At 26.7% G+C, this 16,463-nt stretch overlaps 1 protein-coding gene across 1 annotated transcript; it reads right to left on the bottom strand.

Moving 5' to 3' along the window:
- Positions 1–4,202: 4,202 nt before the first annotated feature.
- On the bottom strand, positions 4,203–4,660 carry LOC113857598 (non-specific lipid-transfer protein 1-like). The gene is made up of 2 exons (XM_027489667.1): positions 4,314–4,660; positions 4,203–4,212 (listed from the first exon to the last, which is right to left on the bottom strand). Exons 1-2 carry the CDS (start codon positions 4,658–4,660, stop codon positions 4,203–4,205), a joined length of 357 nt encoding a protein of 118 aa, XP_027345468.1.
- Between the last annotated feature and the right edge of the window lie 11,803 nt (positions 4,661–16,463).

Genomic DNA, 16,463 nt, shown 5'->3' with positions numbered 1-16,463 from the left:
GTTTATATGACTGGATGACTGTATATTTTGACAGATGATATGTATATATGTAATTGGATAATTGATGCAAATGATGTATTTAGTTTTTATGTATGTGAACAGATGTAAACTCATACATGTGGCTTTCTTACTGTTTGGATTATTTTAATATTATATTTATATTGATGGCGTAATAAATAGTAAGAGTGTCATATTTTTATTCTTTAATTTCTCCTTTATATTCCTTATTCTTATTTCCACAATAATTTGTTTATTTTATTTTTTCTTTCATCTTCAATTTCTTTCTGTATTTTTATTTGTATTTTTATTTTTTTCTATTCTTCCGCTTTTCCTTTGTTTTTTTTTCCTTTTCTATGCTAATCATACTTGATACAGATAAACTTCTTATATGCTTCCTTTTTTATGAATAGAATGGGTATCTATTTTTTTTTATTTTCTTACAATTTTTTATTTTCATCTTGGGAAGTCAGATTTAATTTTACTGCATTTGTTAAGAACAATTCTTATTATTTTTAATACAAAATTATTTCTTTTTTGGTTTTGTAAAACAGGACCAAAAATATAATAAAAAATTGAGACAAAAATTAGTATTCACATTATATTAAAAAATAAAATTTAGAATATTTCATGTTAAAACATATATAAAGAGAAATTTTAATTTTTCTTATAATTATTTAATTAATTAATTGATAATAAATAAATAAAAACAATATTTAATTTTAATATTATATTAATATAATATTATAAAAATATATCTTTAAATAATTTAAATTCTATAAACTCTTTACATAATTATAATCTTCCAACTAACTTTACTTATAGAAGCTACAGGTTTGTAACTTTCAACTCTTCTTACTAAATAGAGTATAAATCACATCATAAATAGTCATGATTAAGTATATAAGTCATGTAATTGTTTAAATCTTATAATCATGATTGAATATTTATGTATTATTACATCAGATGTAAAATTTAGATCATAATCAAAGAATAAGTTACGTATTTCTTTTAAGAAATTTAGTGGTTATCATTTAGAATATTTTTTTTTAATTAAGATATCTTTTCAAATTCTTGATTCTACATAATTTGATTTTCCGGATTCTTCTCAGAATTATCTATTATTAAGATTAGGATTAGTTTCTCACTCCAAATCGACTTACTTAGATTTTTCTCCCTCCAAATTTTTCCATTCCAGATGTCATTAATACTTAAACTCTTGTAAGGATTCAATAAGATAAAGGTTAGGTGCAACTAAGATTATCCCTTGCAAATAGATAATACATCAAATCCCTAGATCTTGGATTTCTTGAAATTGATTCTTGCATATAGGATTTCTTAACCGATGATATTAATTATATCAACATGAGCACTTGTTGAAATATCCTCCAACATATATATAAACACATCATACCGTAGCTTCGAAAACATAGTTTCCAATCCTAAGTTTCCGCAGCCTTAAACTCATCAATACCATATCCAACCATATGGCTCCATCAAAATTAAAGAAAACGAGAAAACCCACTTTCAAGAATGCGTCCTCTCCGACAACCGCCATACAATCACTTCCAAAAGACATGTTGGTAGAGGTGGTTGCAAGGGTAGCTTCTCATTCTTTCACTGACCTTCACAGCATGAAAATGTGTTGTTGGGATTTTCTTGATGCTTCCGAAGATAGTTAAGTTTGGCAACAAGTTTCTCTGGACAAGTTCCCACTAATCCAATGGTTTCCTAATGACAAAGCATTGTCCTTTTTAAAACGTTGCAAGCAAAGCGGAAACATAGAATGTGTGTGCAGAGATGGATTTATAGAATTCTTCTGTCATCCAAACGAAAATATGGGTGATCTTGAAATCTTGAAGGTGGCTGCTGAAAAGGGTCACATGGAAGCAAAATATATGTATGGTATGATATTATTATGCTCTGAAGATGATGAGTTAAGAAGAAAAGGACTTGAACATATGCGTTTTTTGAGGAAGTCCATGTGTGTCATAGCATGTAGAAAAAAGGTGGAACAATTTGCACAACATTTATGGATAAATAGAGCATTAGTGCGAAATCAATCCCCTCTTTGTCGTCATAAGAGTATATGCAATGGATGGAGATTGAAGAAAGGTCGATGGATATTACTGGATGAAGATGATGATGATGATTTTCACTCGTGCGAATATTGTCGATGGGATCATGAGTTAAACTTTTTTTACAATTTATTCGGTGTTGCTTAGTATAGTTTCAGTGAATAATTGTATTTTAAAGCAAGTTTATGTAATTTTTCTTCTCTGCATTTTGTTTATGTAGACACATTAGAGTGGCACATGTACCTGCTTTCTCTTTCTATCGAATGTTAAAATTTGGCAAATTAATTTTTTTTTTTCAATTTGTTGTATGTGTTTTGAAGTTTTGATAAATGTTTTCAATTTCGTCAATATTTTTACAAACATGCATCTTGATCGCTTTAGAAAAATTTAAACTCTTAATATTTATTTGGAAACTTATAAAGGATTAAAAAAGAACTGTGGATAACTTTTTTATTTTCATTTTCATTAATATATATATAATGATATTCAATCTTTGTGAAGTTATACATTGTAGTTAATTGTTTATTGTTACAACCAAATAGTATAAAAGGAGGTTGTGGCTAAATATTAAATGTTGAGTTTAATATCTAGTCAAATTTTCTTTTAAATTTTATAAATGGAAATTGGTATTTCAATATATATATATATATATATATATATATATATGCTATTATCAAATGTAATAATGGTTCTCTTAAAGTAAAATTATTTATTAGTGGCAAATAAACAATTCGCTTTAAAAAAATTTAGGATAATTAAATTTTTTATAAAATTAACAAACATTTTTTAGTCCACTTAACAGGTTATTATAAAGTTGAATAAACATATTAATAATAGATCAATAAAGACCGACACAGGTTAAAATGTGTTACTTTATTTCAATTAATCTCATTTAATTAGAATTCACAAACTCTTCACAATTTATACTTCCCAAGCAAATCACTTTACTAAAACAATGTATAGGCATAATAGGTCTACTAAAAAATGGAGAAATAAAAAAAATCTTGTTTACTAATGTATAAAACTTAAATAAGGTCTCCTTAATTAGGTTGACATGAACCTACGGCATAAACTTTAAATTTTTATCCCAAATAAAATAATTTTTTTAACCTACTATGATCAAATCTATTTTACTTAAGTTTGCAAAAACATGTAAAAAATTAAATTTTAATTATTTTTAGCATATTTTTTAGAGGCCAAATTAAATATAAGTTTTGTACATAACCTAAACCTACTGCATACAACAAGTCAACCCAAATGATCTAGGTAGCTTGTTTTGTCTGGCTTTTCTAACAGATACAATCAAAATAAAATTATTTGAAGAAAAAAAATCTTTATTATTCTTTCCTAATGCCTTTCCTTTGGTAAAATAATTTGAAAAAATAATATATTAAAAAATTGAGTAAAACAGAAAAATTTGGCCATAACATCTGTTTAAATTTGGAAGTAATATAAAAAAACAACTATAACGTTGTAAAACTTGACTTCTAAAGTTGAACAACATCATTAAAGAAAATTAAAATGAACACTCTATCTACATTTTATCAATTTTTCTCATTTTCTAGTTAGAAGTTTTGTAGTTTTAAAATATATATTATTTTTTTCCTAATCTTGAGTTAATTATTACTATTCACGTACTCTAAGAAATTTATGTCTTTTCGTAATTAGTTTAATTATTTACATGACTACAGTCACATATGAACCAATACTTTCATGCTAACATTATCAAAATTAAAACTCACACCATATAATGTTGGGTGAGTTTTTTTTATTGCCACGGATATTTTACTCTTATTTTCACTATATTTTTTATTCTTGCAATTAACTTAAAGGTATTCACTAAAGTTAAGAGACATTGAGTACTAGTGATTATCAACATCTCTAATGAGACATTGTACTGTATAATAGTATGATTGTGAACCGTTATACTGTAGTATAACAAAACTACAGTCAAAGTAGGACGTATAAAGTTTGAAAGAAAATTGCATAGGAAAACTCAATGGAAGAAATATTCCACTCATTATTTAGCAAAGAAATACATAGCTGCTAATTTATTGTGTATTACATATATTTATTTGTTGGACGTTGTTATTGCTGCTCAAGCTATGTCGTGATCCCGTAAAAATATCATGCAACCCTGTACACAATAAGAAAAAGGTTAAGAATAGTTATAAAATTATGGATAAATGTGAATGCATGTGTGAAGGTAAAAGGGAAGAACGATGGATAGAGATTTACGAGTTGCAATCGATTGATGGGTCAACAGGAACTGGAAGGTCAATTTTACAAAGTTTAGGGAGTTGTTTTGCTTTGTCAGGCTTGACGCCATATTTGGAAGCAGCGTTCTTAAGGCAACTGCACAATTCCCTTCGATTTTGAGTGGTGCTGGCCCTTTTATAAACAGTGTTTGCTCCTTCACAACACTGAGGTGATATTTCTGCAGAACCAACCAAATATTCTTTACAAGGTTTGAATAACGGTATAGCCTCATCGCATGTGATCTCATCAGTTTGGCTTGTAGAAAATGTTGATAGCATCAACCATAAAGTCATTACAGCCACAAAAACATTCATCATTTTCACCATTTTGCTTCCAATGTGTTTCTATCTTCTTTGGAATTTCAAGTTGTGATGACCCCTAAGAAGCTTGATTGAATTTATAGCTGTCATTCTAATTTGTTGTGTGATAAAGGGTAGGTGCATAATAATTTTCTTTCCTTTATTTGTTTGGCTGTAATTAATTTTTATTTTCCTTACATGCTCAAACTTATCCATTTTTGCAACATTTCTTATTTTTTTGTTCAAACGTTATTTTAGTAAAGTCATATGCTTGAGTTTGTTAAACAATTGGTCGGTTGTTCTTTTTAACTTGTGGGTTTCAATTTTGATAATGTTAGCATTGAAGTATTTGTTCATATATAATTAATTTAAAAAAATTATTTAATTTGGACTAAAATTTTTAAATTTGTGCCCTATATTTTATCTTGTAGATTCATGTGAACTTTGTTTGTAAGTTTTTTGCGTAAAGTTTTATTTGAGAGTTTGGAGAGAGAGGAAAAGGAAGGGTTTGAAGGGAGAAGTAGAGAAAGGGAGGAGGAAGGAGGTTAAATTTGAATGTTTAATATTGAGAAAGAAGGGTGATAAAGAGATTTAATTATATAAATAATTTTAAAATTAAAATTATTATTTTTTAAAAGCTTATAATTTTTCACTTAAACATGTTTTATAGGCTATTCAAGATTCACACGGTGCATAAAATATTTTTCTAACCTGATATAAAAACTTATTTAATTTAAATATTGAACCTATTCAAATATATCCAATCTTGTTGAGACCCTGTAATCTATCTAGTTTGGATGTTGGCTGCCAATTCACGCACCAAATATTTAGTTCTAAAGTAAATAAAATGTGTTAAGATATCTCATGTTAGTTAGAAATAAGTTAAAATACTTCTCGTAAGGTCTTAGATAATTCTTCTCTTATAAAATAACTTTTTGGAATAAGTTAAACCTAGATTTTTGAACAAGTGCATATCACATTGCTTTGTTCAAGTTAATTATTTTGAGTTTAGAACTTCGCCTTTCTTGCTTTTGGTTTTTATGATTAATCTAAATTATTTTGATCATACACTCACCTCATCCCACACATTTCCATCTATATTAGATGTTTTTGAATGAAGTTTTAAGACTCAATTATTTGTGTTTAACCTCACTAATCAATGCATTGTTTAAATAGATACGTTAATTAAACCATTAAAAATTATATTGAATATGACACCATAAATTATTAAAAATTATATTGGTTTTTATGTGAATGGGCTCATGTAGATAATTACACTAATTATCAAAATAGATAAATTTTTCAGAGTACGTGAATAGTAATTAACTCAAGATTAGGAAAAAAAAAATATATTTTAAAACTACAGAAATTTTAATTAGAAAATGAGAAAAGTTGATAAAATGTAGATAGTGTTCATTTTAATTTTCTTTAATGATGTTGTTCAACTTTAGAAGTCAAGTTTGACAAAATTATAGTTATTTTCTTATTACTTCCAAATTGAAACATATGTTATGGGCAAACTTTTTTCAGTCAATTTTTTAATATATTATTTTTTTTTAAATTATTTCACAAAATGAAAAGCATTAGAAAAGGAAAATAAAGATATTTTTCTTCAAATAATTTTATTTTGATTGTATCTATTAGAAAAGCTAGAGAAAACAATTTACCTAGATCATTTTGGTTGGCTTGTTGTATGTAATAGGTTTGGGTTATGTGTAATACCCTCAATTTTGTTGTTCTTTTATGGGAAAATAAGAATTTCGGTTTGCTCAAACGAGATAGAGGCTTTTTTTTTTAAAAAAAAGAAAAGAGGGCGTTCTAGAGCATTCTTGTAACACTCTACTTTATAAATCCTCAATTAGAGAATTAGTGTTTATATATATATATATATATATATATATAATCTTCCCCTCATACGTAATAACAATGTACTAAACCATTAATTGCAAAAATAAACTTTAACAAGCAAATTTTAAATAACACATTTCAGAATTTCGTCACTGCATAAAGTACTTAAGATAAACTTTCTTAAATATTTAGATATCCTTTTACAGTAATACAAAGGACAAAATGGTTAGTAAGTTCCCCGCATTACACAACACTATTTATTGGGAAACTCAAATTACCATTTCACCTATCAACATAATTACATTCATATAAAACATTAGTTATAGTTCTTCAAAATAATAAATGCAACATTGGAGATGACTTCCTACAGAGCAGCATAACTAATCGGTATCATAAACATCTATGTACAACAAGTGAATGCTCTACACAGTTCTAATTATTTTTTAAAAATTTACTTTTACAGTAAAAATATTTAAAGTTGTTCAATGTTATACAAGCAAATGAGAAATATCCATTCATGAACAATAGTCTTTTGATTGAAAATATGTGATGTTCTACACATTGCTAGTAGATAGACCTCATCTACTGAGGAGTGAATGCTCTTTTAGAATGAGAGTTGACCACTTTCTAACCTAAGAGGAAGCATACTTCTAGTGTTAGAATTTAGGGAACTTCTTTAAATAAAAAATAAACATATAAGTCTTTTCACCACCAATTCCTATCTTTTGTAAATATATATATATATATATATATATATAAATCAATTTCAAATCTTATATTCTTACATTAAACGTTCCTAATTGGACATGATCAATGAGTTAGAATACCATAATCAAGAGATGAAGAGGGATATCAACCAACCAAAGGTAAAAATGACTAGGATTTTAAAGCCACAACGATCTCTAAAGAAATAGAGTAAATTGATTCTTTTTAGATATCTCATCAATGCCTATTCAGCTTTACTTCATTAATTTGAACTGAGTCCTTAGATGGAATGTCATACCACAAGGATTTCCTGATTAGACTTTACTTTTCCCAGATATGATAGTTGAGATCTCTTTAAAAAGAAAAATAAAGATGCAAACAAAAAAAAACAAAAAAAAAAAGGATGGAAAAAAAAGGGGAAAGATTCGATTGTTAGATTTGAAAAATACTAAAAAGGAAAAAGAAAAAAAGTTTCATGAAATAAAAACAAAAAAAGGTTAGATCTTAAATGCAAATTAAAAAAAAATAAGATGTCTGCTAGGTTGAAAACTCAAAAGAGCAACCTAGGCAAAAGTCAGCGCAAAAGAAAAAAGAGATACTTGACTGCTAGATTTACCAAAAAGAAATAAGAAAAAGAAAAGTAAGGTTTCATGAAATAAAAAAAGTTACCAGAAGGGATCATAAATGAAAAGCATGATAAAAGCTTAAATTGGATCAATGGATGTGTTGAAATCCTTAATCTGGGACAATTGGCATGATATATTCAAATAGGGGCAATCGATAAGTGTCAAACCCTAAATTCGGATAAATGATATTCCAAGCTTTTCAAAATGGGATAATTAATAATTTTGAGATGAAAAGAATGAAATGACATGAATGCAAACCGAGGCAAAAGAGAGCCAATTGAAGTGCTTGACTTCAAACTGGATAATTAACAAGGCTTCAAGTTTGGTTAACCTACTTCTAAGCTTGTTAACGAGTGGTCAATATTATTAACATGTGCAATTAGCATTGTTCAAAAAAAAAATTACCCCAGTATCATTGTAGTCATTCATTTTGATTCCATCCACTTCAAACTATATGCATTTCATTCTCACCCGCTATACATTACCCTCTTTGCAATGTGTTTCATCTCTCTCTTAAATAAATTATTGATTTTCTTTGTTTTACCATTAATTTATTTTACATCTTGATAAACATATATTAAAGGGAAACATGTGTCCACAAAAAAAAAAAAAAAGAACATTGCAATTATTTTGATGTGTTTCGAGTCATAAGAAGTTCATTGAATTATCAATAAATATAACATGAAAAAATAAGCATATCATCATTTCAGCTCACAAAATATTAGCAGAAGTTAATCTCAAAGCACATTGGCCAAGTCTTTAGTCAGAAACCAAGCAAAGAAATTACAAGTTCTTACTCATGTTTGATTCATAGGGTGCATGACTATGTAAGGATGATAGGCTTCAAACTATTTGAAAATGGAAATAATTTGTTTTGCATCACTTTGAACATCATCATAACTATTTATATTTGATTTATAGGGTGCATGACTTTGTAAAGAGGATCTGTTTCAAACTATTTCAAAATAAAAATAATTTGTTAATATTCATTTTGCATTTTGCATCATCTTGACATCTTGCACTATCGATATCATCATGCATCAATTAATTCAACTAGGATTGCCTTTCATAGTGCTCAGATAATCTTGATCTCTCAGCCCCATGGTTTTAGCTTCATTATACTTGTTGCATATGATAAACGTTCATGTCAATTTCATTTTATAAACACACTTATTGCATCATAAGATTTCTTGTCGTTCAAGTCCTTGTGCCTACTTCCTATCAAGCACACCAATGACTCTTAGTTCAAAGATCATCTTACTAGTCACATCTCATAAGCCTTTGTTCATGTTGTTCAAGTCCTTGTGCCCACTTCCTATTAAGGCCACCATTTACTCATGGTTCAAAGATCGTCTTATTGGTTCCATCTCATAACTGTTTTTTTAACCTTTGAAAGGTTTTTGTGTCTATTTCATTCCATAGTACCTTGTGCTTATTAATTCTTAATAGCTCTAGTTGCTACTCACCTCAAAGCCTCATAAGCTTGTTATGCCTATATTTGTTCACCATGAAGGACCATTTGCCTACTCCATTCCATAAGTCCCATGCCTATCTCATTTTAAGGGTCTATAAGTCTATCTCATCTTATAAGCTCTGATGTTAACTAATCTTAAAACTCTGGTACTTGCTTCTTCTCATAAATTCTTATGCATTCTCTATCTCACAGACTTCTGTACCTACATATCTCATAGGTCCCATAGCTGTCCCATTTCACAAACTCATGTGCCTATCTCATCTTATTAGCTACAATGACAACTAATCTCAAGCTCTTGTATTTACTTTTTCTCATAGGTTCTTATGCATTCTTCACCTCACAGACTTCTGTAAATACCCATCTCATATATTCATTGCTATCGCATTCTACAGGTCCATGTATCTATTTTATCTTGTGAGCTTTAATGTCAACTAATCTCAAATTGTGGTGCTTGCTTCTCCTTATAGGTTCTTGTGCTTTCTTTATATCACAGACTAAGAACCTGACTGGTTTTCCTTCACAAAACCTGGCTCGTATACAATACTTGTGTTACATAGGACCATAGATAAAATTAATTCACTTCTTTACTTATTTCTTACTATAATAATATGAAAATTTTATTATTCATATTATTTAGTAAAAAATAATTAAAGAGGGGTAACTATGAATACCCAATTTTATCCGAGTCCCTTTCAAAAATAAATTTCAAAATAAAAAAATTAAGTATAATTATATTTTTTAAGAGGTTAAGAAAATAGAAAAAAAAACTAATTTAAATTCAAATTTTCAATTTTAAATTTAAAATTAGATTTAGAAATGGTCAAAGTAGTTTGTAGATTTTTTATTGGTCATCGAAAAATAAGAGATCTTTTATTAAAGATAAATAAATAAATAAATAGGATCTAGGGTTTTAGAAAATGCCTATAAATAGGAAGTTTATGTCTTTAGAGAGGGGACTTTGGAGGTGGACACCTTTTATTTTTATGAAACCTCTTTGAGAGAGAATTCTATAGAGAGCCTAGGAAACAAAGAGCAAAAGAAGGACAGGAGATCAGAGAAAACAATCTAGTAGCTCCAAAAATCCTAAAACACATCTCGAGACCGTTTACAAAGAACAAATCAAAGAAGGAGAGATCCAACCATGAGAGGAAAAAGAAAAACTTTCATCAAGTAAGTGTTTTTCATTTCTTTTTATCTAATAAAAATCCTCCTTCTTTATTCATTTATCATCCTTCCTATATTTATTAAGGATTCTCCTTTTTTGTTTATTTTTTATACGTTCTTCTCTTCTTCTTCATAATTTAACCTTTTTTGCAAGTGTAATAAATAAATAAAAAGAGAAAATTTAATAAAATTTTATTTTTTTTTATAAATTCTAATAATTTTTCTAATCCTAAATTACTTCTCACTCAGTCAAACCCTACAAAAAAAAATATAAATTCGTAAAAATTAATTATATTTTTCACTAAATCTAAGTATTACCTTTTTGCAAACCCTAAAAATAAACTATTTTCTTTTCTAACTAATTTTTTTTTTTTGCAAACCCTAAAAAGAATATTTATTTTTCTAACCCAAAATCATTCAATTTTTTGCAAGGTCTAAAACAAACCATTTTTTTCAACCCTAACAATTTTGCAAATTATAAAAATTTAATTTTTCTAAATCTTAAAAATTCTTTCTTTTCATAAATTCTAAAAACCCTAATTTCTTTGCATATTTAAACCTTAAAAAAAACTTAATTTCTAAATCGAATAAGAGTTATTTCCTCATCATTTTTGTTTGCTTTTGTATTTATTTATTTGTTCTGTATGTCTCTCGTTTGTTTCTTTTTTGCGTCCAAAAATCTCATATTAAAAGGTACATCAATTTTTCATTATTAAAAAAAGGGAGTCTTTTGAATCCACGCAACGGCCAAGTAATTTTGATAGAGTGGAGGATCCACTTTCAACGTTGCTTGAATCGTAAGAGTTTATTGAATAGCCGTGTGCTAACTTGAACCCTGTGCAGGAGTGAAAATCTTTGAAACTTATCCAAAATACAATTTTTGAAAAAGAACTACGTGGTAGCTTTGATTCCTACGTTACACACAGAGTATACGTAGGACCGGGAATCTGACCTGTCAAGTCTAATTTTTTTTTCAGTTTCAAAATATTTTTAAAATTGTTTTAAACTAAGATTAATTTCTAGCACTTTTTTTAAAAAAATTAAAAACGAAAATTTTATTTTATTTTAAAAATAGAAAATAAAAAATAAAGTGTTAAGATAAGTTTTTTTACTGTATATTTCTTTAATACAAAAAATGAAAAAAAAAGAATAATATTTTTATAAATAACTCATTCCTTTAAATCAAATAATTTTTATTGTATTTCCTCATTTTTAAAAAATAAATTTAACATCTCTCAAAAAATTTGTAAAAATTAGAAATAAATCTAAAAATAATAATAATAACAAATTTGAAAATAGTAAAAAAAATATTAATTAGTTTCTTTTAGAGTGAAATAAATTTTTTTAAAGTTAAAATAAAAATTTCATTTTTTATTTTTATAAACAAAATGTGCTAAAAATTAATCTAAGTTTAAAACAATTTTAAAAATATTTTGAACCTAAAAAAAAATTAAAAAAAAATTGGACTTGACAGGTCAGGTTCTCGCTCCTACGTATCCTCCGTGTGTAACGTAGGAATCAAAGCTACCACGTAGTTCTTTTTCAGAAATTGTATTTTGGATAAGTTTCAAAGATTTTCTGTCTTTTTTATTTTTTGAAAAAACTTGATTTTTTTTATTATTTTTTTAATTAAATCCACTCCTGCACAGGGTTCAAGTTAGCACACGGCTACTCTAAACCCTTACGATTCAAGCAATGTTGAAGGTGGATCCTCCACTCTATCAAAATTACTTGGCCGTTGCGTGGATTCAAAAGTCTCCTTTTTTTTAATAATGAAAAATTGATGTACCTTTTAATATGAGATTTTTGCACGCAAAAAAGAAACAAACGAGAGACATACAGAACAAATAAACAAATACAAGAGCAAACAAAAATGATGAGGAAATAACTCTTATTCGATTTAGGAATTAAGTTTTTTTTAAGGTTAGGATATGCAAAGAAATTAGGGTTTTTAGAATTTATGAAAAGAAAGAATTTTTAAGATTTAGAAAAATTAAATTTTTATAATTTGCAAAATTGTTAGGGTTGAAAAAAAATGAATGATTTTGGGTTAGAAAAACAAATATTCTTTTTAGGGTTTGCAAAAAAAAATATTAGTTAGAAAAGAAAATAGTTTATTTTTAGGGTTTGCAAAAAGGTAATACTTAGATTTAGTGAAAAAAATAATTAATTTTTATCAATTTAGATTTTTTATTTTTTTTGTAGGGTTTGACTGAGTGAGAAGTAATTTAGGATTAGAAAAATTATTAGAATTTATAAAAAAAATGAAATTTTATTAAATCTTCTCTTTTTATTTATTTATTACACTTGCAAAAAAGGTTAAATCATGAAGAAAAAGAGAAGAACGTATAAAAAATAAACAAAGAAGGAGAATCCTTAATAAATATAGGAAGGATAATAAATAAATAAAGAAAGAGGATTTTTATTAGATAAAAAGCAGAAAAAATTTTATTAGACAAAGGGAGGATGAGAAACAAATCAAAGAAATGAAGAACACTTACTTGATGAAAGTTTTTTTTTTTTCCTCTCATGGTTGGATCTCTCCTTCTTCGATTTGTTCTTTGTAAATGGTCTCAAGATGTGTTTTAGGATTTTTGGAGCTGCTAGATTGTTTTCTCTGATCTCCTGTCCTTCTTTTGCTCTTTGTTTCCTAGGCTCTTTCTAGAATTCTCTCTCAAAGAGATCTCATAAAAATAAAAGGTGTCCACCTCCAAAGTCCCCTCTCTAAAGACATAAACTTCTTATTTATAGGCATTTTCTAAAACTCTAGATCCTATTTACTTATTTATTTATCTTTAATAAAAGATCCCTTATTTTTTGATGACCAATAAAAAATCTACAAATTACTTTGACCATTTCTAAATCTAATTTTAAATTTAAAATTAAAAATTTGAATTTAAATTATTTTTTTTCTATTTTCTTAACCTCTTAAAAAATAGAATTATACTTAATTTTTTTATTTTGAAATTTATTTTTGAAAGGGACTCGGATAAAATTGGGTATTCACAATGTTGAATGTAAAAATTTTCTACTAAGTGCATCTGCAACTACATTCTCTTTTCCAGGATGATACTGTAATTCAAACTTATAATCCTTCAAGAATTCCATCCACCTTCTTTAACGCATATTCAATTCATTTTGATCAAAGAGATTTTTCAAGTTCTTGTGGTCACTATACACTATGAATCAGAGAGGACGCATGTCTTTTGGAAGTGATCAAAAGAGATATTTCAAGCTCTTATCATCATAGAGAAGCTACCCTTGCAACCACCTCTACCAACATGTCTTTTGGAAGTGATTTTATGGCGGTTGTCGGAGAGGACGCATTCTTGAAAGTGGGTTTTCTCGTTTTCTTTAATTTTGATGGAGCCATATGGTTGGATATGGTATTGATGAGTTTAAGGCTGCGGAAACTTAGGATTGGAAACTATGTTTTCGAAGCTACGGTATGATGTGTTTATATATATGTTGGAGGATATTTCAATAAGTGCTCTTGTTGATATAATTAATATCATCGGTTAAGAAATCCTATATACAAGAATCAAACTCAAGAAATCCAAGATCTAGGAATTTGATGTATTATATATTTGCAAGGGATAATCTTAGTTGCACCTAAACTTTATCTTATTGAATCCTTACAAGAGTTTAAGTATTAATGACATCTGGAATGGAAAAATTTGGAGGGATAAAAATCTAAGTAAGTCGATTTGGAGTGAGAAACTAATCCTAATCTTAATAATTAATAATTCTGACAAGAATTTGAAAAGATATCTTAATTTTGAAAAAAAAAACATATTCTAAATGATAACCACTAAATTTCTTAAAAGAAATACAGAAAGAAAATGAAGATGAAAGAAAAAATAGACAAATTATTGTGGAAACAAGAATAAGGAATATAAAGGAGAAATTAAAGAAGAAAAACATCAAGGGAGAATGAAAGAAATAAAAAAACAGAGCAGCGGAATATAAGAAATATATAATAATTTTTTAATATATTAATTTTTCAAATTATTTGGTAAAATAATTTGAAAAAGTAATATATTAAAAAGTTGAGTAAAACAGAAAAATATGGCCATAACATCTGTTTAAATTTGGAAGTAATATGAAAAAATAACTATAACGTTGTAAAACTTGACTTCTAAAGTTGAACAACATCATTAAAGAAAATTAAAATGAACACTCTATCTACATTTTATCAATTTTTCTCATTTTCTAGTTAGAAGTTTTGTAGTTTTAAAATTTATATTATTTTTCCTAATCTTGAGTTAATTATTACTATTCACGACTTCACGTACTCAGAAATTTATCTCTTTTCGTAATTAGTTTAATTATCTACATGACTACATTCACGTATGAACCAATACTTTCATGCTAACATTATCAAAATTGAAACTCACACCATATAATGTTCAGTGAGTTTTTTATTGCCATGGATATTTGACTCCTATTTTTACTATATTTTTTATTCTTGTAATTAACTTAAAGGTATTCACTAATGTTAGGAGACATTGAGTACTAATGGCTATCAATATCTGTAATGAGACATTGTACTATCTGAATCCACTCGTAGATAGCTTAAGAATCGACCACATATGCTTAAACATTTTTAACAAGTAAGCATCTAATTTAATATTCTATTATACATGAATGTGTTTAAATAGTAACATACTTCTTTCGTTTATTTTGTTGGTGCCCTTGTCACATATAATGAAGAAAGGCGAGTTTAGGTCTCTAGGATGAAAATGTATCAAACACAATGGGTCACTGTATAAGTATATTTTCTAAAAAATATTAACTTAATAATTATTACAATATCAATAATTTTGAGTTCATGCATATTTTTATATTTTTTTCTTCCACAAAGCGTCCTAAGAAAATGAATAACAATGACTATAAATATTATCCATGTCTCTTCATTAGAAATATTTTGCACCATAAACAAACTACAATCTCAATTAATGTAAAGAGCTTATATCCAAAATTACTTAATAATTTAAATTTGTTTTATTTAAATTCTACTTTAATTTTATTTAACTTGACTTTGCGCATTTGGTTATGTCTTTAATATTTTCCAAAATTTCATAATTATTATCGTTTAATGTAATTGTATTAATATTTATCTTTTCTATATTATTTTGTTATTATTTAATTTTAAAATATTTAATTATTCCCAATTTAATTGATTAAAATAATGTTAATTGTAATATATATATATATATATATATATATATATATCATTGATTTGATTTGCAATTCTAGAATATCAATTGTATTTAGAATACTAAAGTGTTCCAACTATTTCTAAATTATTGATTGTGATTTATCAAATGTAAAAAAATTTATAATAACTTGAAAACACACACATTTAAATTTTTTTATTTTCAGAAAAAAACATTAAAGTTTGCTACATAAATATAAAAGTATCAATCTTTCTTATAATAAATAAATAGATGTGACAAATACACTTACTTTAAGTATAATTTACACCCATCACTTGTTAAAATCAAGACAAATTTAATTCCAAAGAAATAAGCCTATGGATTTTCCAAGTAGCCGATACACATGGTTATTCTTACTAATTTGTCAGATTTAGGGGAAGCAATTTTTTTACACAAGTCTTTAGAAAGATTTATTAATTATAGAATTTTGTAGAACCAAAAAAAAAATCATAGAACTAACAATAAGAAAAATATGCTTTGTTTTTTTACATATTTTTAATATATAAAATATTTCCACATATTAATAAATCATTTCATTTCACTGAGTATCACTATTCTGATGCAAAACAATAATTGTCACAACATCAACGATTTAAAGATTCCAGAACCACTATCGATCAAAATTGACGTTTGCTTTCCTTTATAAATTTATAAAATTCACCCTGAAACAAATATACTTATTAAGTAATCATATGTATTTCTTTATTATTATCATCATCCAAGTTTTGGATTCAACTCATTGCAAGTAAAAATGATATTAATTGTTATTTTACAATACACCTTAAGCCTTCAAC

This window comes from Abrus precatorius, unplaced genomic scaffold (genome assembly GCF_003935025.1).
Source record: "Abrus precatorius isolate BTA unplaced genomic scaffold, Abrus_2018 Scaffold1, whole genome shotgun sequence".
Lineage (NCBI taxonomy): Eukaryota > Viridiplantae > Streptophyta > Magnoliopsida > Fabales > Fabaceae > Abrus > Abrus precatorius.
The sequence above is the reverse complement of the archived record's forward strand: the minus strand, read 5'-3'. Positions and strand labels throughout refer to the sequence as shown.